At 28.6% G+C, this 23,472-nt stretch overlaps 2 protein-coding genes across 2 annotated transcripts; one reads left to right on the plus strand and one right to left on the minus strand.

Moving 5' to 3' along the window:
* Positions 1 to 822: 822 nt before the first annotated feature.
* LOC124926705 (WD repeat-containing protein RUP2) lies at positions 823 to 2,265 on the minus strand. Its single transcript, XM_047466984.1, has one exon. The coding sequence runs from the start codon at positions 2,164 to 2,166 to the stop codon at positions 1,054 to 1,056; it is 1,113 nt and encodes a 370-aa protein (XP_047322940.1). The 5' UTR covers positions 2,167 to 2,265; the 3' UTR covers positions 823 to 1,053.
* A 6,737-nt stretch (positions 2,266 to 9,002) lies between these two features.
* LOC124925178 (transcription factor SRM1-like) lies at positions 9,003 to 9,701 on the plus strand. Its single transcript, XM_047465148.1, has 2 exons — positions 9,003 to 9,310; positions 9,404 to 9,701. The coding sequence occupies exons 1-2, from the start codon at positions 9,003 to 9,005 to the stop codon at positions 9,699 to 9,701; spliced, it is 606 nt and encodes a 201-aa protein (XP_047321104.1).
* Positions 9,702 to 23,472: the final 13,771 nt, after the last annotated feature.

The following is a 23,472-nucleotide window of genomic DNA, read 5'->3' on the forward strand; positions in this document are numbered from 1 at the left end:
TAATTTTAAAATTGATACATTAAGTTTCTAATATAATTTAAATTTAATAAATAATGTATCAATTTTTAAAATGCTGGTATCATGTTATATATATTCAAGACCTCAAGGTTAAGGGGTTAATTGGTTTGATTTTCGAGTTTATTAGTTCGGATTCTTAAAAAAATTTGTAAATCAATTCAAAAACCGAACAAAATATTGAAATTTGAATTCGATCAATTCAAATTCGGGTAGATACTCGGTACAGATCAGATCACATATTAAACACCCTACACGATTCTACTTTTCAATACAATAATTATAATTGCATTTTCTTTTATCATTTTAGGAATTAAAGTTTTAGAGATTAGAAAAGGTTAATAACTGAACTAATTTAATATATAATAAAATATATTATATAAATTATAATAAAATATATTATTAAAAATAATTATAATAATAAATTTGGTCTTCTTAGGTTGATCCTCGATTTGAAATCTGAACTCGAAAATCAATTCGAAAACCATATTTGAATTCGAATTTGTTTAAATTCGATTAGAAATCACAAATTCGGTATTCACGAATTAGATCGAATATTCGGATTATACAAAATATTAAATGTCCTACTCAAGTAAATAATTTCATTTTCCATTAATGTGAGCTAAATCTATATTTGGAAAACAATTAATTTATTTATATCATCTGTTTGTTCAAATTCAACTCTCCCTATAATTTTAGGTGTTATATATTTGTATTATTGTATATAACAAAATTATGTATACTTGGATCCAAACCACAACAAATAGGCAACAAAAATCAAGTTCGAATTCCAACAATTGATAATGTAATTATAATTTTAATTAGAGGTAATAAAAAGAAATTAATAGGTAGACAAATATATTAGAAAATTAAGTGTAAACATGTAAGTTATGTAACGAAACTAGATACTTTTCATGACCCAAACATGTTTAAATCATCTCTTTTTACCGTGTTAGTAAAATGCCCCCAAATAATAGTAAAGATATTCATATGTTAAATTGACAAGAAGCAAATTATAAAATTTACCCTCATCCTCGACTACTGTGACTGAATCTTTCTCTTCCCTTCAAACAAATGCAAAACCCCGTTCGATCCACCGACCGCCAACGTACATTGATCTTCCGCCGTCATCTGACGCCAACAAACACAACTTACAAATGCATCTCCGAGCTGCCCATTAGGCCCAATCCCATTACACCAAATGGGCTCTCCCCATCTTTTATCATAAACAAAAACTTTATTATTTTCCGATCCACAGCCCAATAACCCACCGTTTCTCCAAACAGACAGGCCCACAAATCTCCTAGCGTTGACGTGGCCAACGTACGTCCGTATCGGTCGCTGATCAGCTGTGCGCCACAGCTTCAAGCAACCGTCTGTACCAGACGTCACTACCGTCTGATTATCAAGAAATCTAACGTAAGCCACCGTTCTCTTGTGTCCATCAAGTTGAAAAACCGGAACGGATAGCCGTCGGATATCAAACCCGTATGCTCTCCGATCAGCACATCCGACGGCCACCATTGGTCCTCCGGACGGATCAAATTCGACCGCACAAACCGGGATCTGGTTCGAACTGCTGGGTCGGATTATTGCAATGGAGCTTCCACCATCGCATCGTGGATCCCAGACTTGCATTGTACCATCGTCGGATGCTGACCCGCCTATAACCGGATCCCAATTAGAATAATCCATTGCCCATACCCGACGACCGCCGTGCTCATCCCGCTCGAAAACGGGCACCCGTTTCTCGAGGTCATACTCCGTTACAACTCCGTCATAGTCACATGATCCAATAACCCGACCGGCAGAGTGAGGTTTCCATCTCAGGCTACTAAGTTTCGCCGGAGTACAGATGTAGTAATCACACGCGCCGCCATTTGAGAGGAGAGAATTCAAATTATAAACGCGGATTTTCCTTGCGATTCCGCCGGTGGCGAAGAGAGTATCAGAAGGGTCGAATTCAACGACGCCGAGAGTATCTGAGAGAGAGGCGGCGGAAGAGACGACGGCGGAGAGAGAGAAATCCCACTCGAATTTGGGTTTTTGTTGTATGAGAGTGTGATCAAGAAAGGTGGGATCTTTTTCATAGTTTTCAGTTAGCGGTGATGGTGAATTAAGGTGAGAGAGAGAGGAGGAAAAGTCTGTCATTTCCCATTCATATGAACAGATTTGAGGAATGATTTTGTTTAGGGTTTGTGGCCAATGAGAGACTGTGTATTCTCTAATTAAAATCTTGTGGGGATTGTGATGTCTAGCTAACACCAAGGCCACAAAACACATAAACGGAATAATAAATGCAGAAAGAATGCTACTATTATCATTACTAGGGGATCTTTGTAAATAGTACATCTTCTTTATTTAATATGTACTATTACCATATTTTATTTTTCTTTCAAATTAAATAACCACAATTTAATTACTTCTAAAACCTTTTTTTCCAGATTAATTCCTAAGAATCCTACTTCAAACAAGTTACAAGGTCATTGTTCCAGTTATTTGAGGTTTTTTATTTTTATTTTGTCAAAAATCAATAAAAAAAATATTGTTGACAAAATAAAAGTTATTTGAATTTTTAATTTGTTAAATTACTTTGATGTCCTTAATTTTAATTTTTATTTTTAAGATAAAATAAAGATATTTTAATTGATTAAATAAGTGATTTGATGGTTAGAATATTTAAGAATTCGAGTTTGGGTGAAAATAATTTAAAGTAAACTTAAAAAAATAATAGAAAAATCTACCCCATAAACGTAGATTTTAGGTAGATTTTGCACTTTTTCCCATTTAAATGAATTCAAGACAAAATTAAGAAATTGTGAGGGTATAATATCACATTTCTACTGTAATATATATATATATATATATATATTATTTTAGGGGTGGATTTAAGTCTACCCGAACCCGAACCCGAACCTAGATTCTCTTATAAAAATGATATTGATATGATATTGCACTCGAATAACAACCTATGAAAATTTGAATAAAACCTACTCAAACCAGGTCTTAAAAGACAAATGAGTGAGGTGCATGCATGTATACCCTCAACCTCTCTAGCCCCACAAGGGTGGTTAGAAATTCCGTTATTTGAATAACTAAAGATTAAAAATTCCAGACATTTGAATAACTAACTACTTTCACACTATTTGTGTCTTTTTTTTCGTCCGTTGAGATTATAAGATAGTTTTTAGAGCTAGTGAATTATTAGATTAAAATATATCCTAATTAAATAACTCTCAATTTTAAATTCCGATTAATATATAGAAGATGCAACTTGCAAGTGGAGGAGAGAGAATAGAGTTGTGGTACGTGTTTGGTTGTGTGACATAAAAAAAAATTCAATTCCAACAACTGCCTGTGTAGAAGTGGTCACTCACAAGTCACAACCATAACGTGGGCCTTGCATCTCTATGGACCTTGTTTCTTATAATAAACTCTTACCCTTGATTAATTTTAGAATCATACACAAATTTAATTATTTGGAGAAAATATTTTTTTTTAAATGATTAGGAATAAAGACTAGAACACATGAACATAAGGACACAAGTCCATGTAAAATGATAATATCGACGTTCAACTAAATAAAAAATTATATAACCTCAAACAATAATATTTTTTCAAAAGAACCCAATAGAAATTACAAATATTGAACATCAAACAATCTATAAGAGATGAAGAATGAAGGTACTTTAAAAGTGGAATAATTCGATAAGAAGAAAATGTTCATGATACAACTAGTATATATATATATATATATATATATTATATATATTATATGTATAAAGTATGAACCCATTAAACCAACTTTTAGCTTGCTTTTTACTTTATACTTATGCAGGTGTATCTAGACTCTAGAGTCGAAATGAATCTTTTTTTGTTTGTTTCTTATTATCTCTTATTTTTCTTATTATAAATTAGCATTTTAATTATTATTATTATTAGTGTCTCTTCCTGGGTTTGCACTTTTTATTTTAGAGAAGTATTTCATTATAATTTATATGTACAATGATAGAATTTTGTCCCAAAGTTAATATGAAAACATTTTAAGATATCTTGGTTGCATTTGTTCAAATACAAGTTTAAAGAAAGGTTCATCTACCCTCCACATCTTTGTTCATTTAATTATATATATTATACATTTCAAATAAATTATAAATTAAAGAGTGTGCATGTAAATTAAACCTATAAGACTGTCAAATAAATCAATATGAATCCTCTATTCATTTTATAGAAAAATGGAGAGAGATAAAGCTACGAATATTAATATTTTATCTACAAATTTGTGTCAGTTGTCAACTTATCCATCATCATACCATAAACATCGCAACATATCTTATCTCATTTTGGTACTCTTCTATTATTTTGTAATTATCTGCTCTGTATTCAATTCATTTTTCACATATATATATATAAGTGGGAGGCAATAAGTTACGTCAAGGTTTTATTTTATTTTCTTCTAACTTAAAAGAGAAGATATAATTTTTTATTATTATGCTATATATATATATATTAGCTTAAATATTAAAATGTAAATACATGCAGTTTTTAATTTTGATTTAGTTGTTTTTATGTTGGTGAGATATTTCCTTTAATATTAAAATATTTGAAGTCTCTGTAAAAAATCAGTGTATGGTTGAATGATTTATATATATATATATATATATATATATTATTTTAAGGAAAATTAAGTTACTCTCAATAAATATTTTATTTAATTATGTATATATTTTTAATTTGAGTTCTACACACACAAAAAAGAAATAATAAAATAAAACCTTAATCACAAAGATATAACACTTTCATAAGTTTAATGAGTTCTTTTTATATTTTATTTTACAAGTTTGAACTTGATGTTAGTCAACCTCCAATTGATAAAATTGTCATTGACCTCTTATTTACTTATTTTAAGCTATATCAAGGGTATATTTGTCACACCCAAAATTTTATTTTAGACCGAGTAAACTTCGGTCCTAGCAGAAACCAAGGGCCCAAGTCAAATCGGGTCCGAGAGAAAATCTATGTCACGACCGAGAGGGTCCGACCAAGGGGGGTCCGACCGAGGGAGTCCGACTGTTTATATTTTTCCAACCCATACTTGTGCCACCTCATGCTTAGCCACCTCATGTTTCAAACCCTTTTATAGGCAACAAGCTGGTGACAAGTAGGTGACCAACCCTCTTTGCTTATGACCAGCAAGTGACAAGCCCTTTTTGATTAACCTAGTTTGTGACAAGCAGGTGACCAGCCCTTATGATTATTTTATTATTAAACCCAATTGATGACAAACAAGTGACCAACCATCTTTTGTTAACCCATGCCTAAGACAAGCAGGTGACCAGCCCTTATGATTATTTTATTATTAAACCCAATTGATGACAAGCAGGTGACCAGCCATCTTTTGTTAACTCATGCCTAAGACAAGCATGTGACCAACCCTTATGATTATTTTATTATTAAACTCAGTTGATGACAAGCTGGTGACCAGCCTTATTAAGTACTATATATAGGGCACCCCTTCCTTCATTTTATTCTTTTCCACCATCTCTCTACTAAGAAAACCAGAGGCACACTTTTAGAAGCAAGACCATAGCACCTTTAGGAGCAAGATCATCTAAGGCAAGCTCTTTTCTCAACTCATCTTTAGAAACCCACACTTGTTTATATAATCTATTTTTGCAAAGTATATTCTATTTTCAAAGGCATGATCTGTTTCAAAGGTAAGTTCTATTTTTCAAAAGTATAATACGTTTTTGTGGACAATGAGTTATGGACTGGACGGATCTAGGATGAGCTCTAGAAGATCCTACCCACACAGACAAAGGTCTAACCAGGTTGTGGACTTTAGGGATAGACTTCGAAAAGTGTCCTTCCAACTATGTGCTCAACAGGATTCCTAACTTTCAGGATCAACTCTGAAATGTAAAGGGTCAGTATGTGCTCAAAGATGTTTATGTTCTAACACTTTTATAAATTGTTTTACAAGTCATCACATCAATACTAGGCAACTTTTACTTGTCTTTTTACATTCTCTTTAAATATGCTTGTTGGGTCTTTAGACTCACTATACTTGTGTGGTGTAGGTACACAGCCACAACATTCTGTTGACCCATGAAGGGAAGCTTGGAGGGTGGACAGGGTACAGGGGAGGTGTGTGTGTGGGAGGAGGGACAGATGTAGTTCAAGTGCTTTAAAGGTCTGGCACTTAAAGACCAATGTTTTTGTATTAAAGGACCATGTTATAATTGTTTTTGATGTAAAGGGCCGTTTCTGTTTTTAAAGGGTCTGGTTTTGTAATGACACTTATATATTTATAACTCTTCCGCAAATGTTTCTGTTTTCCGCTTAAAAATATACATTTTTAAACATTCTGCACTCGGTCTATTTAAAGTGAGAGTCAGAGGTGTTACAATAATAGTACTTAATCGAACATATATTTTTTTATTTGTAATTTAAAAAAAAAATATGCATCCTTTTCACATTTTATTTGGTGTTTTATCGAATAATTTTTAGCACATAATCTATATAACTGTGTTATTCAAAATGTATAAAATTTTTATTTAAATAAAAAATTGTTTAATTAGGATTAAATAATAACATATTGTAATTATATATATAATTTTAAAATTATATTCACTTTCTTACTTAAATATATATATATATATTTAATTTTATATAGATACATAAGAAAATTAAACCTACCTTCCTTATTGGAAATATAAAGGAATGTAATGTTGTGCTAATTCGTGTCAACATAGATTCGTGTCATGTTAATTCGTGTGTATTGTATCGACTAAAATTGTTCATTGTGACCACAATTGTGTTTTGTCTATTAATATATTAAGTAATTTAAATATGAAATTTTATAATTTTTAAAAGAGATATTTTTATTTATTATTATTTTATAAATTGTTTAATTTTTGTTAGGTAAAATAATGTTAAATAAAGATAGAAATTAGGAGTCTTTTATTCTTAAATTTATGAGATTGTGTCAATTTTTTAAATTTATCCACGACCTAACTAAATTTATTTATTATTAGTGGAAGTTATTTAACATGTGATTCCAAACCTGGTGACTTTGTTTCTTCATTAATTTAATAGATAATTTATTTTTTTGTGATGATTCTTAAAAAGTCTGCCATTTTTTCTCGAAACAAATTCTGAAGAACATTGTTGGTTAAGCCTATATCAAAATTGAGTTGAAAGCTTCTAATGATTTGAGAATTACTTGTGGAAGATTTCGATAAGGATTTGAAAACGAGATTAAATGGGTTTGAAACTGTGAGAGTAAATCTTTTTAAGAAGGGTGCTCTTTAATATGCCTTACTAGAAATATATTAAATACAATTTCTTCCCTGTTCTAACAAATTAAAAAAAAATGTGGATAAATATTATAAGAAATCATACTATTATAAATAAAAAGACAAGCAAGTTTCTAACAACTATTTTGATAAATTTCATTATCTGTTATAAAATCAAATGGATCTTTATTTCCTCTTGCTAGAAAAGGAAATTAAGTAAGTAATAAAATGTATGAATCAAACAGTAAGTTATTATTATTATATATATCCCTGAAATTCACAATAAGTCCTAAATACTTAAAATATACTACAAAAACCAAGCAAGAATATTAAACTGATAGAGTAATATAAAGGAAGATACTTATTTAATGTATAACATCGATCATAACAATAATAAATAAAAATCGGTCAAAGAAAAAGGACATCATAAATAATACTTGTACATTCCTTTGCACTTTGAAGTAAAGTTTACAAATAAATTCCAACAAAACCAGTATTCTTGAGAAGATCATTTAATTAATTAAGTCATTGAAGAGATACATATGCAATTTTATTGATCAAATTAAAGAGTAAAGAAGACACCACCTACATAACCCTGTTCAATCTAAAGATTAATCATTTTTGTCAAGAATGATAAAGGATGGAGAATGAATAAGAATTAAATACAAATGTTTATGAAGCATACATATGAATACTTTGTCAAAGGCTTAATATAAGCAAGTTATATAATAATGCTCATAGTAAATAGTTCTAAATGACAAAAAGAAAAACATAAGTGCAGTTGATGATGATGATTGCAAATTAAAATTGCAAGAATATAAAACAATTCTAAGAAGTTTATTTAAAGAAACATAAACAATAGTAAGAAGAAAAGATCTTGTGCCCTGATTTCAATACTACCTATTGAGCAAAATAAATGGACATTTAAAGTTCTTGATATTAATTTATCATGTCATTTTAACATGATTCCCCCCCATAAGGTAATGCTTTGTTTTGAATTGTTTAGAGAGATCACACAATAGAGAAATTGTCATCGAAAACCTGATTTGCACAATCTGCCAATAGATCCTGTCTATCAAACTGAGTAAAAAAATCATTGATCAAAAGGAAAAAAATAACTCAATTTTCAGAATTGATTACAACATAGGGAAAACAGGTCAAGGTCAGGCAGTCTTCAACCTCGGAATCTTCGCATGTTCCCTCACAGGGGAGAGGGCAAAACAGTCTTTTTCATAAAAAATTTCACTTTTACCCCTCCAATGTGAATGTGAGGGGAACAGGTGATTTTGGCAACAGAAAATCCTATCTGTCTTCAACATTAATTATTATTATTATTTTTTTTAGTAATGTGATGTAGTTTATTTTTAATATACATGAACAATCTTTTTTTAAAAAAAATTACGTGGCAGACTCGGATTGAGCTAAAGACGTGTAAGCTGACTTGTCAACTAGTTTGTCGTGATACGATAACCGATAATCATAGATATATTTCAATTTTCCTTTAAAACTTTATTTATTACACTTTTGACCAATTTTATAAAAGTTTTCTTATAAAAGATTTTTATCAATTATCTTTTCACTCTTTTTGATTTAATGTGAGAGCTATATAAGGAGACTATCTCATTCCTGAAATAATCCATCAATCACTATCAATATCTTGTTTCTAGTTCAAATATACAAGTGACAAAGATGAGTACTTCTGGGCAAGCTTTTTCCTCGTGGAGCAGAGAAGATAACAAGGCGTTCGAGAAGGCATTAGCAATGTACTCTGAAGACCGTGATAATCGATGGGGGAAGATCGCGCTTAAAATTCCTGGAAAAACAATGTATGAGATTAAACGTCATTACGATCTTTTAGTTGATGATCTTAGGCGCATAAATTCTGGTTTCGTCCCTACACCCAATTACGACTTAATGGGTTATGTAGAAAGACCCATACCATCATGGGCAAACCGTGCCCATCAAAATAGTCTCCCTTGGACACCGAATGAACACAGGTAACTCATTTTATTTTATTAAATACCTTAAATTTGTTTAGCTTTTGTCTCACTTTTTTTTTCTTGAATTTTTTTGATTATTTTTATGTGCAGATTGTTTCTATTGGGGTTGGAAAACTGTTTAAAGGATGATTGGCAGAGCATATCTCGTAACTTTGTAATCACAAAGTCATCGTCTCAAGTTGCGAGTTACGCACAAAAATACTTTTTCAGTGAGAATTCTAACAACAAAGAAAGGAATCGATTGAGGATCGATGATGTCACTGTGAATTCAAGAGTTGGAGCTGCTTCGCGACCTCATAACTTTGAATCCAATTTCACAGATGGCTGGAATCACAAAGAACCTTCCTCCAGCTCCAGCTCCTCCTCCTCCTCAAAGCCATTAGTGTGATGCCTTTTGTCAATGGAAATAATCCAAATTTTATTAATGTTTTTGATGGATCTGTATCCAAATAAGTTTATTGTTATGTTGGTTCCCTTGGATCATTTATAAATTATTAGCAACTAATGTTCAACTCATAATGTTTAAATCTCTAAATGATGTTGTGTACAATTTTCTTTTTAGATTTAATAATGCTTAAAGAAAATATTCAGATCAAAATTTAACATTATATATACATAAATAATTTATTTGTTTATTGATTAAAAAAGATAAATAAAATTAATAATATAAATTAGTTGTCAATCAAAATTAATATATATCTATATATATTCACATTTGTTTAGAGGCGCCACCACGCAAATCAGGTTTTTAGGTCGTCACGCGGGTCTGGGTAAATTTAGAGTTAGACAGTTAAAAAAACTTGTTTCATAGGTTTAGGGCTGGCCCAATGATAATGTAATATATGGATATGTATAGGTGATCTTTAAAAATAAAAATTAAAACAATATGTATTTTTAAAACTTGAATTCTAAATCTATAATCACAAAGTTAATAAAGTAACTAACTAATTAAACTAAATTAATTTTTATATTAATATATTATACATTTTTATATAATTTAAAAAAAAATATTAAAACAATTAAAGAAATAAACATTTCATATTACCCATAATATTCTAACTTCGAGAATGTCTACGTTTAACACCAATTTCATTTCTGTCCTAAGTAAATGTTAGATTTAGGAGAAAAAGAGGAAGAGTTGAGTTGAGTACCCCAAATTGGATTAACTATAGAAAGAGCGGCCCAATAGCAAGCCCAATGAACTCAAGAGTCCAGACCCAATCTCTTTTGGAATTGATATAAATTTAGTATATATTTTTAATACATTTAAATTATTATTTTATATAAATATTAATATATATGTGGTAATTATGCAAAGTTTTTTCATAGAGAAAGTGATCTTTTAAATTATATATATAATTTAGATAAAATTAACCCTTTTTGATTAAACTCAAAAATAAAAATAAAAATAAAGCATGAGATAATATTAATTAAAAAAATTTGTAACTAATTAACTATATATTTATTATATTTATAAAATAAATTTTTTATTGTGTAAATATATATTAAAACGTAAATAGTTAAATTTAGAATCTATTTAAAAAAAATTAAATTTAAATCATTAAATATTTTATTTTAAAGGTTATATTAAAAATGACGAAAATCGTTTTAGCACAACAATAAAACATGACATGAAGGAAAAATAATAAAAATAAAATAAAAAAAACTATACAATAAGTTATCGAGTTCGTAAATCCTTGAGAATAACGATTAACTTCTCAACTTTCCGGAATGAATCTTATAAAACATCATAATAATAGCATTATGAATGATACGCATCGAACGACTACAATTAGTGAAAGTTCGACGATTTCTCTCAAACTGGATAGTCCACCGAAAAATAATTGGGATGATAACATAATTATGTAGCTATGTCATATTATCCACATCAATCCTAATTTCTCAACAACTACCCAAAGACTCGGGCATTATCTAATGAATTTTAGTGATACTCCACAAAAGACTCTAGATATTAGCAACATCTCGACAATGTAAAAGCAAATGAGTTGTCGATTCAACTTTCTCGTGAAACATACAACTAACCATAATACAACATTTTTTCATACACATATTAGTAAAAAATTCACCGTGATTAATGCTCCATCCAAAAAACGAGATATTGGATGGAATCTTTGACTCCCAAAGTTTCTCCCCCCAAAAGTTATATGAACTTATCTTAGCGAACAACTTGTAGCAAGCCCATATAAAAAACTATCAATGTCTTGTCAACGTATAACGTATTGTTCAGACAATGACAATTGTTTGTGTCTTACCAAAAGTAAAATTCTATTATGAGACGAACTCTTTATAATATTTAATCTCATTCTATATCTAATTCGACTAGAGAAACCACTAGATCGAGGATCAAACATGTCTTTAATTATGACATTTCTACATATAACAATGAAAGTAAGTTAATGATACGTCGTAATTAGACTTTTGACACTACATCAACTGTCCTCCTAAAAATTGATCGAAAAAACATCCCCACAATGAATCTAGATTGTTCACGAAATTTTTTTCACATAAAATAAATTCTCTTCCAAATGCTACACTCCGCTGGATAATTAGACATTTTTATGAACAACCCGACCAATCGTAACCATACTTATATTTGATCATCGATGCCTGAAGACAAATAAAAAGAATAAATAAAAAATAATAAGTTAATTTAAGAGGGTTAACTCTAGGTTGATTGACATGACAAAATTTTTGGCATACATAACTTTAACCTTATGGATACGACTTGTAAAAAAAAATTAAGTATTTAAGTAACTCAAAATTATCGGTTCTAAATAAATATGTACCCGCCAAACATGATTTTTTACAAGTAGTCGATTTTTTAAAGAGACAAATTTATTGTTATTTTTTTTATAAATTTGAACCGAAATTTTAAAAAAATTCTATTTATTTTATAAATTAATATTTTTTTTATAAAAATTTGTTTGTTTTATAAATTAATATTTTTTAAATGATTGTAACATTCAAAAATAATTGGCTCACTAATTTCCCTCACCTCAATTGGAGAAAAATATGTATTTAAAAAAATTACTATAATAACATTAAAAAAATATTTTTAAAAAATATTATAAAAATATAATATTAAAATTTGTTTCTTACCAAAAAAAACTATAACCCATTTTAATTGAAATTTACGGACCGATCAAGTCAGGCGGTGGATACAAAGAAGGGAACCCATTGCAATGCAACCCATGCCTATCTAAGAATATATATTTAAAATTCAATATTATCTATTAGTTTCATAAATAGATAACTATCTTTAACATTTGCTATTTCAATTGAAACTCAAATTAAATTTCTTAAGTCAGATTAAAAAAAATTTAAGAAAAATTTAAAAAAATCATCAACAATCACATCTCAATCTTGTCACTTTTTATTTATTTATTTTTTTAAAATTTTCCCGCTATACTGTCTCCTTTTTTCAATTATCGATGAATGTGTTTCACCTGAAAAATTATTTGAAAATAAAATTGCATATTCATCCCTATCGGTGTCTTCTCCAGATGGCTGAGAAATCGCCTACACGTGGTTACAATCTGAATTGCTTTCTCTCTGAATTGCCTACACGTGGTTTCGGTCTCAATTTTTTTTCATTTTTTTTCTCTCTTAATTGTTCTCTGTCTCAAATGCCCTCTCTTGTGTTCTATGGATTTCAAGCCCTAAATCCTTCTCCATTACTGAAAAAGCTTCTAGAGTGTATTGTGCTTTTGCGGAGGAAGGAGATTCTCCTCACCGGAGATACTTATCATTCCTTGGACCTTAGAAATGGACGATTGGCTTCCTACTGATTGGAAGGTTGAAGTTAGAGTGCGGAAGAGTGGAAAGAAAGATAAGGTAATTAAATCTAGTGTAGATATGATTTCCAACATCTGATTATCGTGATTCAATGAGATTTTGCATGTCTAATCTGTTTATTGTTAAGAACTCCGAAATTATCAAGTTTCTATCACATAGTTGATTTGCATGTTGAATATGAAGGCTAAGATTTGGAAATATAAAAGTTATAGTCACAATACAGTTAAAATAATTAAACATTAAGAACTACAGCTAAATGTTTAAGTAATTTGTGGAAATGAAACATTTATCAGCAATAAGTGTAAAATAAATGAATATTCATATGGATCTAGATCATTTAACATCACTATTCACTAACATCACTCAAGAGTACTGTTATTATTGTAATTGGGATTTTCGTCTTTCTAATTTAACATGCAAACATGGCTATAGGTTTATTTTGTTTATTGATGAAATCTGTATTTATATAATAGGTTATTTTGGATCTATATAAGGCAAAATAAAGATGATCTATTGTTACTATTGATTTGTTTACAATCTGTTAATATAATTAAATTTTCTTATTACATTTTTGTAGTTTTATATAGAGCCATTTACTGGAGTTAAGTTCTTCTCCAAGCCAGAGGTACTTCGTTATCTCAACAAATTCAATAGTGAATCTCAACAAACAGAAATCGAAGGCTCTGACAAGACCAAAGGGAATGTTTATGTCACGAATAATCACTTTCTTTCGAGCACTCAGTCTCAAGCTGAGAAACAAATGTTAGAAGAGCTACCTCCGGGATGGATCAAGAAGACCAAAATAACTAATCCAAGTGGAAGAATCAGAAAAGACTCTGTATGTTATAACTCAATATCTCAACTTGTTTTAATTAAAATGTATTGTTAGGTTCAATAGCATAAAAATTGATTATGAATTTGGATTTCATATGAATTATATAAATATGTGCAGTACTACATAGACCCGATGGATGGATACATATTCCGGTCCAAAAGGGAAGCTCTTCGATATCTTCAAACTAGAGAATTCAGAAGTCGTTCCAGGCCTAAGGATAAAGACAAAAGAAAAGGGATTATCAACGATGATAAAGTAACTACTAGCACTACCCTTTCCTGTTTTTTTAACTCTTTATTGTCTTTGCATTTGCATGGCCAATTTGAAAACACTTAATGCATATGGAAACATATGGAACTGTTTTGATGTGGATTCATATGTCATCACATTTGGAAACAAAACTTAGTTTCCCACTTTTAAAACTTGATTCTAAACAAAAATTAGTGAGACACAAATTCAGAAATTTACCGGAAGATTTTCATCTAGATCTGAATCTTAATTTATAAAGTGTTTTCAAATGGACCATTGTTATTGTTGCTCTTTTTGTATAAATTTTTGCTTATTGATTCAAACTTTTTTTGTTCAAGTGATATTTGAATGTTGTTAGGAGGATATGAACTTATTAACTGTTGGAAGCAAAATTTTGTAAAATAATGTCCATTTACTTGTTTTGTTGTTTGTTTTTGTTTTAGGCATCTGATGGACAAATATCTGGCTGTGAAACAAGTAAACAAATACTAGACATGAATGATAACTCTAAGTTGAGTAAAGTTGTGCAGGATGATCAAACTATTGAATCCACTTGTACCGAAGATTGTAGATCACTTGGTAAGCACATTGTTTTATGTACTTCTTAGTCGATGATCATATCTTGTTTTTCGAAACAAAAAATGATTCATTTATAAAAAAATAATTTTTTTTTTGTAAAACAGAGAGCTGCCTTTATTTACAAGTTAATTAGTGTCGAGAAATGAGCTCAAAACATTAAGAGAACCTAGATAAAACTCAAGTTGCAATAAAAACCTAAGAATCTAAATAGTCTCTAATCTAACAAAGAATTAAGTCTTAAAATTAGCCATAACAGTCCTAAAACTTGAAAATTATGACATAATATTCATGCTTCCTTAGTTTCATGTTATGCCAATTTGAAAATTTGGATTCAGATCCAGACTAGAACATGTCAATAAAATTCTTTGAAATCTCTTTTAGAAAGTTTATGTAGATAAACTTAGTTAAGTAAAAATTAAAAAAATTATTGATGGTTTCTCGTCAATCCGATATTTGAATCCACTTAATTTTACCCTGTTTCTGGTGCAGGTAAGGAAGTTGATGCAATTAAGGGTTTTAACCCAACAGTATCGGGAAATCATTGGGTAACAAAATTAAGTAGTGAAACCAAACATGGTATTATTTGCTCAAGCGATAAGAACCCGCGTGCATCGAAACGACATTCTGGGGTGAAATTTGATTTAGTGGAAGATTTATCAGACAAAACACGGACTGAAAAAGGTGGTACAGATGATAATCATTTGGGATCGACTTCAACTAAAATGCTTAAGTCTGAACCACCGATGAAAATAGATGAAGATCACTTGTTGATGGACCCATGTATAGAGTTTGCAGTAAAAACTCTCAGAGGCGAAATTCCAATAGAGGACTTAAACATGTTCTTTGGTGGTTCCAAGAGGGAGACCCCTGTATTGAGTTTGTTTCCAGGAGGATCTAAGCATTCATAATGTTTAATCAGGTAAATTTACTTCCAGTATAAGCATCTAAACTGTTGTCAACTGTAGAAGAAGAATAAAAATATGTACAATAATAAGCATACAATAGATCTAAAGCATATTTGACTACGTTTGTTTCATTCAGCTATATTATATTTCAGTTGTTCTTAACAATGTTCTACAAATAGTGGTCAGGTTTCACTAATCCATACCAACTTAGGTTAACCTTTTTATTAGTTGGTAATAATTGGTTGTTGTCTGCTTTCTAATAATAATGGTGTAAACACTTTTCACAATTTTTTAAATTTCTTAAAAAAAAAAAAAATTGTTATTTTTAGAAATCATTTGGGTGTCAAGTCACGGTCCATTCGGGTAGGGATTTTTGTGCCGGCATTCGTGTAATTGGTGTAGGATTTTTGTATTGGTGTTTGGTGTCATTTTGCCTCCGATCAACAGAAAAAAATAGTTTTTTTTTTTTTTTTTTTAACTATTTGTTTTTTCTTAATATTTTTAAAAAAATTGTTCAATACATTTTAAACTAGATCTCACTTAATACATTTAAAATTAAGTTATGTTATTTTAAATATATTGATCGATTATTTTTAAAATCATTCGAGTATTAGAGTTTAACGAAAATTTGGTATATCTAAAGTTATATAAGGTATAAGTTGTAAAGGGTATAAATTATAAGGATATATTAAGATTATTAATGTTTGGTTGAGAATATAAAATAAGTTATATAGATTTTATTATTTTTTGTTTGGTCGGTGGTATAAGAAAGTAATAAGAAATGTAAAAGATTATTTTATCTTTATATTTATATAAATTATTTTAATATTTATCTTAAAGATAATTTTAATTATTAATTATATTAAAATTAATAAAATTAATAAAATTAATATTTAATTATTATATAAATGTATTTTAAAAATAAATAATATTAATATTATACTATTTATACTATTATATATATAATTTCTTACAATTTAACTTATAGTTATATTTTAACTTATAGTTATATTAATAAAATTTATATATATATTAATTAATATTTAATAATAATATTTAAAATTTATGTATTATTATAAATATTTATATATTTAAAAAATATTAATTATTTGTATAAAATAAAATATTAATAATAATAATTTTATAAAATAATATTGATAATTGTTTATTTATTGTTATAATTTTTATTATTTAAATTAGAAAATTAAATATAATTAAATATAAATTTAATTATTATTATTAATTGTATTTTAAATATAATACAAAATTAAAATTTGAATAATTATTATTAATTGTATCCTAGATAAAATAAGAATATTAAATTTTATAAATCTTATACATCCTTTATAATACCCTTTTAAAGGTATATACTATACTTAAATAACATTTTTTTATATAAATATTAAATCACCAAACAACTATTAAAATTTATTATAGGCCCTCGTTTGGTTATAGGTATAGTATTGTAGATATAGGATAATAATATAAATAGTAAATTTAAATTATTGTTTGGTTACATAATTTTCTATCTACAGTATTATATCTAATATAAATTATACCTTAAACCCAGTATAAAATTGTAACTGGTTTTGATAGGTATAAACATTACTAATTTTTTTTTCCTTATTTAACCTTGTATATAAATTTCTTTTTCACTAGATCATTTCATTTTTTTTTTATTTTACCTCTCTTCAAACTTTATTCATATTCCTTCTTCATTAACCTCAACTGAAAAATGCAGGAAAAACTACGAGCTTATCCTTAGATGTTGATTAGGAATTATGATCATATTTTATATTTATAATAATTAAATTTGATTGGTACGAATTCATTAAAATAAAAATAAAAATATATATATATAATCATATTACATTATTATTTTTTAAATATTTATATAATAAATATATATTATTTTTACTAAGTTAAATATTATTTTATGAATTTAAATATAACCAATAATAAAAATTAAATAAGATAAATATTAAAATAGTAATTAAAATAATTTTTATAAATATAAGGGTAAAATAGTCTTTTATCTTTTTATTATTTTTTTTTATATCACAAACCAAACACAAAATTATAAAATATATACAATTTATACCTCCAACCAAACACATATAACTTATATAATTTATACATCTTAATACCCTCATATAACTTATACCTCCTTACACTTATACCCGTATAATTAGTACTATGTACCAAACATATCATAGGTATACTATATCTACAGTTATATACTGCATAACAAACATAGCCTAATGACTAAGTTAGGTACAAATTGATCACATTAGAATAATTAATTGACTCGAAGATTTTCAAGAAAGGTAATAAGATCTCCACACGAATCCACTGGTTTTCCAGATCTAATTTTCGACATCATCATAATAATGGCATTGTGAATAATCCTTAACGACTTACTTTTGTTTTTAAAAGTTCTCTGATTTCTTTCCAACCAGATAATTCATTAAAAAATTATAGAAATAGAGATCCATTTTCTAAGTCTCACATTTTTAGTTGCCTCAATCCATGCCTCCCAATAGTTATTAACAGTTTCCGGCATAACCCATTGTATTTCAGTCAAATTCCACAAAAGACTCTATATATTATAGCACATACGATAACGACTCACAATAATCATTCTTTTTTTCATACATCTATCGCCAGTGAGAATTCCGCCGTGAATAACACTCCAACCAAAAAATGAGATCTTAGTAGGCATCTTATACTCCCATAAATTTTCCCAACAAAGATCAATCGAGCTAACCTTATTGAATAAAGTGTAACAATGTCTTACATGAAAGTTATTCAGATCACGTCACTGCATCTCGAGAAGACGGGTTTAACCCTTTATTTCTAACCATTAACAAAAGTCTATCATTGGACATGCTTTCATCACTGTTCAATTTTCTTCTATATCTGATACGATTAGCAAAACCACTAGTCCGAATGTAAAACATTTCTTTGACCGATGAATCTCTACAAATAGAGATAGAATCAAACTCAGGAAAAACCTTCGCCAAACATATACCACCGTATCAAGTGTCGTCCTAAAAACTATCGAACTTTCATCACCCACAATAAAAATTGAATGCTCCCGATAAACCTTCCTCATGGCATAAATACCATCCCAAATGTTGCAACCCACGGGTCTATAAGAATTTTTGTTAAACCAACCGATTTATCTGACCATATTTACATTTAATATATTTAGGCCAAATACTATCTTTCTTAGTTGCAAATCTATGTACCAATGTTATTTTAGTTTTTTTTTTAATTTGAATACAATCCCAATCGTGTAAGCATTTGGACTTATTATTGGGATACATATAGGTAATAATTTATTTCAATTGGCTTGTTCATTTATGTTTGTGTCTAAGTCTTTGAATAGAATATAATAGTGACACAAGATGATGTGTGAGGATAGGTTAAAAAATATTTTTTTAGTTAAAGTGAATTATAAAATGTTAGGTAATAAAGCTGATTGGAGATGAGTTTTTAATAATAAAGTTAGGATTATTTAAAATATATATATAAATATATATATATATATATATAAATATATATATTATGTATAATTTTAAGAAATTTAATTTGTATTCTTTTATAAAAAGACCTATATACTTGGAAGAAAATTATAAATTTAGACTTAAATGTGATTTTTAATATGATAGTGGGTGATACTTATTTTTTTTAACTTTTTTTTACGAAATTAAAATAAATAATTATTTTGAAAATAATATTATGTTAAAATAAAATTTAATTTATGTAAATAAATAAATTAGGTATAAAAAAAAATTGTCTTCATACTTTTTTTTTTTTAAGTTAAATCCATAATATAGCATTTTATGTTTAAAAAATCAATAAATTTAGCTATATATATATATATATTTTTTTTATTATTTTTTTTAGTAAATGGGTTATCAGGGGAGAGTGATGTCCTAGCCTGATGGATTGTTGGGCTTACCCAGGGTCTGCCCTGCATGTAGAAGAGGCTCTTTGATTTAACATGGATCACCAAAATTAAAATTTTACAATGTTCACTTAAAAAAAATAATATTATTAAGGAGAATAGAATTGAGTTATGATACGAGTTTATTCTATCTGTTTCGCAATCATAACAAATACATAATTGAGATTGAAAGCGACGCTCTAAAGGTAAACTTTCAACTTTCTAAAGTGTTTGGTTATAACTTTAAATAAGCTTTAACTAAGTCAATATCTTATTTAAGAGTCTCCAAAATATTGTCACAATATATTCATAGTTATATTACCATAACAATGTATTCTATTTCTTTTATGATAATCTCATTTTTTTTATATCAAGATTATACAACAAAAGTTATATTTAATATTTTATTTCATTACATCAAATAATTCAAGTTTACTCAAAAAAATCTCCACATAAAATTGAATTCTCTCCAATGTTAAATATGCATTAGTCAATGCCTAAATTTCTTAAATACATTAATTAATGTCCAAATATCATATATTTTATCTCTTTTATCTAGAGTTGACTGAGACAACTTAACATATTAATTAATTAATGTCGAGATAGCTCATATACATTAGTCAATGTAGTATACATTAGTCAATGTAAGATGCACGAAATTCATTACTCAATGCCGAGATAGTCCAAATGCATTAATGAATGTCACATGTGCATAGTTAATTTCAGAGATGGCCCAAATACAGGGTCAGTCCCGAGCTTTGGGCTATCCCCACCTAAACAAACGTAAATTTTGACCACTAAAATATATTGATAAAAAATGGATTTTGGTGATATTAGAACACTTACCAAATAAAAGTCCTAAATTTTCATCATAAACAATAGACTAGATCATTTTATACTTTAAAATAATAGTAATATCTTCTTTATTTTATTAGATGGGCTGTCCGGAGAGTGGACTCCCCTAGCCCGTAGGCTCGCTGGACTTACCCCAGGACCGACCTTGTCCAAATATATTACTCAAAGCCAAGATGGCCCATATGTATTAGTTAATACTTAGATGACTCAAACGCATTAATCAATGTTAGACGAGCCAGATGCATTAGTAAATACCAGATGGTCAATGTCAATGTCAGAGATGACCTAGATGCCAGATGTATTTGTCAATGTTAGATGAGTTGAATGCATTAGTCAATGTCCATATGCATTACTCAGTATTAGAGATGACACATATGTATTACTCAATCCTAGAAATGATACACATGCATTAGTTAATGTCAAAATGACTTAGATATATTAGTCAATACAAGATGGTCAGTTTCATTACGCAAATGTCAAAGATGACTTAAATGTATTAGTCAATGTGAGATGACTTAGATGCATTATTCAATACTATATGACATGAATGCATTACTCAATGTTAGACACAAATGTATTATTTAATGCTATAGATGGTATAGATGTATTAGTTAATGTCACATGACTTAGATGAATTACTCAATGCCCAAATGCACTACTCAATAGTGTTAGAGATGGTTCATATGCATTACTCAATGCTAGAGATGATTTAGATGAATTAGTTAATGTTAGATGGCCGTAAGCACTAAAAATTTTTCGAGCCTCACAATGACCTATATACATTAGTTAATGTCCAAATGCATTACTCAATGACAAAGATGGTCCAGATGTATTATTCAATGCAATAGATGACCCAAATGTATTAATTAATGTCAAACGACTTAGTTGTATTAGTCAATGTCTAAATATATTATTTAATGTGAGATGACCAAAATACATGTCAGATTACTCAAATTCATCATTGCTACAAATCATTGTAAAACTTCAAAACCAATAATATACAAATATAAATGTTAACTTATTGAATAAAAATAAAATTTATTGATTTGATATTTTAAATAAAGAAAAACATAATCACGTTTATCGTGTTATAAATAATAAAATGATGCATAAAAATATAATAAACATTGGAATTACACTTTCAAAACAAAAATAGTGTAATTAATAATTATAAAATTATATTGCTATGAACTGAATTAAAATTTCAAATTTAATTTAAATTCTTAACTTTAACTGATATTATCGGTTGAAAATTGGGAGGCTATGTCCAAATTCACTAGTTTCTGAAAATTTTCCCTCTGCCGCTAGTGTTTAGACTTCTTCTAAGGTATGCCTCCCCACCTCTCTCACTCTCAGTATACACATGTTGCTTGTACTCTGTTGTCCCGACGATCGACGGCGATATATGTGATTTTTGCATGTTTGATCGACTTGCGGACGAATTAATTTCTGTTCGAGTATATATAAAAGCAAACCTACTTCATACATTGTTTGAATGTGCTATCATAGTTATTTTTTTAATCTCAGAGAAGTATTTTGTTTAACAAATATTAACCATAACACGTAGAATTCGCGTTCATCTCTCAAGAACCTGAAATAGTTTATTTTCATATAAACATTTTTCTGGCAACTGAAAACAACAATAGTATGCAGAATCTAGTAGTAATTTGTTGCAATTCATGTTGGTATGCAACCGCTCCTATTTATGTTTTTCTACTTTCCTAAACTATTTTAGTTTCTTAATTTCTGAATGACAATGAGGTATAAAGTTTAAAATATATATATGTATATGTATGGACAGCTAGCAACTATTAGTTTACTGAGCTGTGCTTGCAGATTCAGGAACCTGTTTATAGGTTATTGTCATCAGGTTGAAGCTATGCTATTATTCAAGGTTGAAGCTATGCTATTGTTGTGACAAAAGCAAATAATTTTATGTTTAATATGATCATTCTCTGTGACTGTTTCAGGGTAATTGGAACAGGTGATGTCTGCCACAAGTAAGAGATTTATGAAGTATGTTTGTGAAATTGGAAGTCCTTGAAAATTCTCTTTATACGACTAGTTATCTGGAAACCATGAATTGTTGTGGTTCAAAATGTCTACTACTCTTGTTGTTTTGGTTGGGTGTCCAGTAACTCGTTCATTAATGTATAAAGAGTTTAGGCTTTATCCACATCCATCAACTTAGAGCTTGTTTAAAATTATTTAAACCTTTTGTTGACTATACCAGAGTATATATTTTTATCAATGGCATACTTAGAGCTGGTTGGAATAACCTTATATGTTGAAAAAGTGAATTATTTGGTTTATTCTTGCTCCTTTCATGACAAAGACAGTCCTGTAAGGTGGGAATTTTAGGATAAGATCCTCTGCTCCAGATGGTTCTCTGTTCCCTCAAATGGAGGGGCAAAACAGTCATTTAAAAAAAATTATGTTTTGACCCTCCCAGAGAATAAGGAAATAGACAATCATCCAAAACATGCGGTTGCTGTAAGGTATCCAATATGTATTTTGGGCATTCCCTCAAGTGTCTAAGGCACTTAGATAAGCTTTCTCGATTTGTTCACTAACTTAGAATGTAAGCTATTTTCTTTGGGCTGCAGAATGAGGTATCCAATCCTGATTTTAAGATGTCCATAGTCAATAAATAAATATTTATTTATTGTATCATAACTTTGTAAGGTCGTCGTTTACTTGGATCGAAGGAGGGTATTCAATCCTGGTTTTAAGACGTCCATAGTAAATAAATAGATATTTATGAGTTCAAATGATAAAAAATTATTTCCAAACTCTTGTTCGGTCATTTGAGAATGTTTAAAAAGAGGTTAAAGAATATGTTATTAGTTAAAATAAATTTTGTAATAATTTGGTTAATACACTTAAAATTGAGATAATATATAAGGACTTAAAATTGAGATAATATATAAGGAATCAAACATTTATATTTCAAAATTGATAATTGATT

Source organism: Impatiens glandulifera, chromosome 2 (genome assembly GCF_907164915.1).
Source record: "Impatiens glandulifera chromosome 2, dImpGla2.1, whole genome shotgun sequence".
NCBI classification, from domain to species: domain Eukaryota; kingdom Viridiplantae; phylum Streptophyta; class Magnoliopsida; order Ericales; family Balsaminaceae; genus Impatiens; species Impatiens glandulifera.

Bases quoted from the DNA above. Each gene is read 5' to 3' on its own strand.
- LOC124926705 (XM_047466984.1), bottom strand. From the start codon at position 2,166: ATGACAGACTTTTCCTCCTCTCTCTCTCACCTTAATTCACCATCACCG.
- LOC124925178 (XM_047465148.1), top strand. From the start codon at position 9,003: ATGAGTACTTCTGGGCAAGCTTTTTCCTCGTGGAGCAGAGAAGATAAC. The intron at 9,311-9,403 runs GTAACTCATTTT...TTTTATGTGCAG, and splicing joins TGGACACCGAATGAACACAG to ATTGTTTCTATTGGGGTTGG.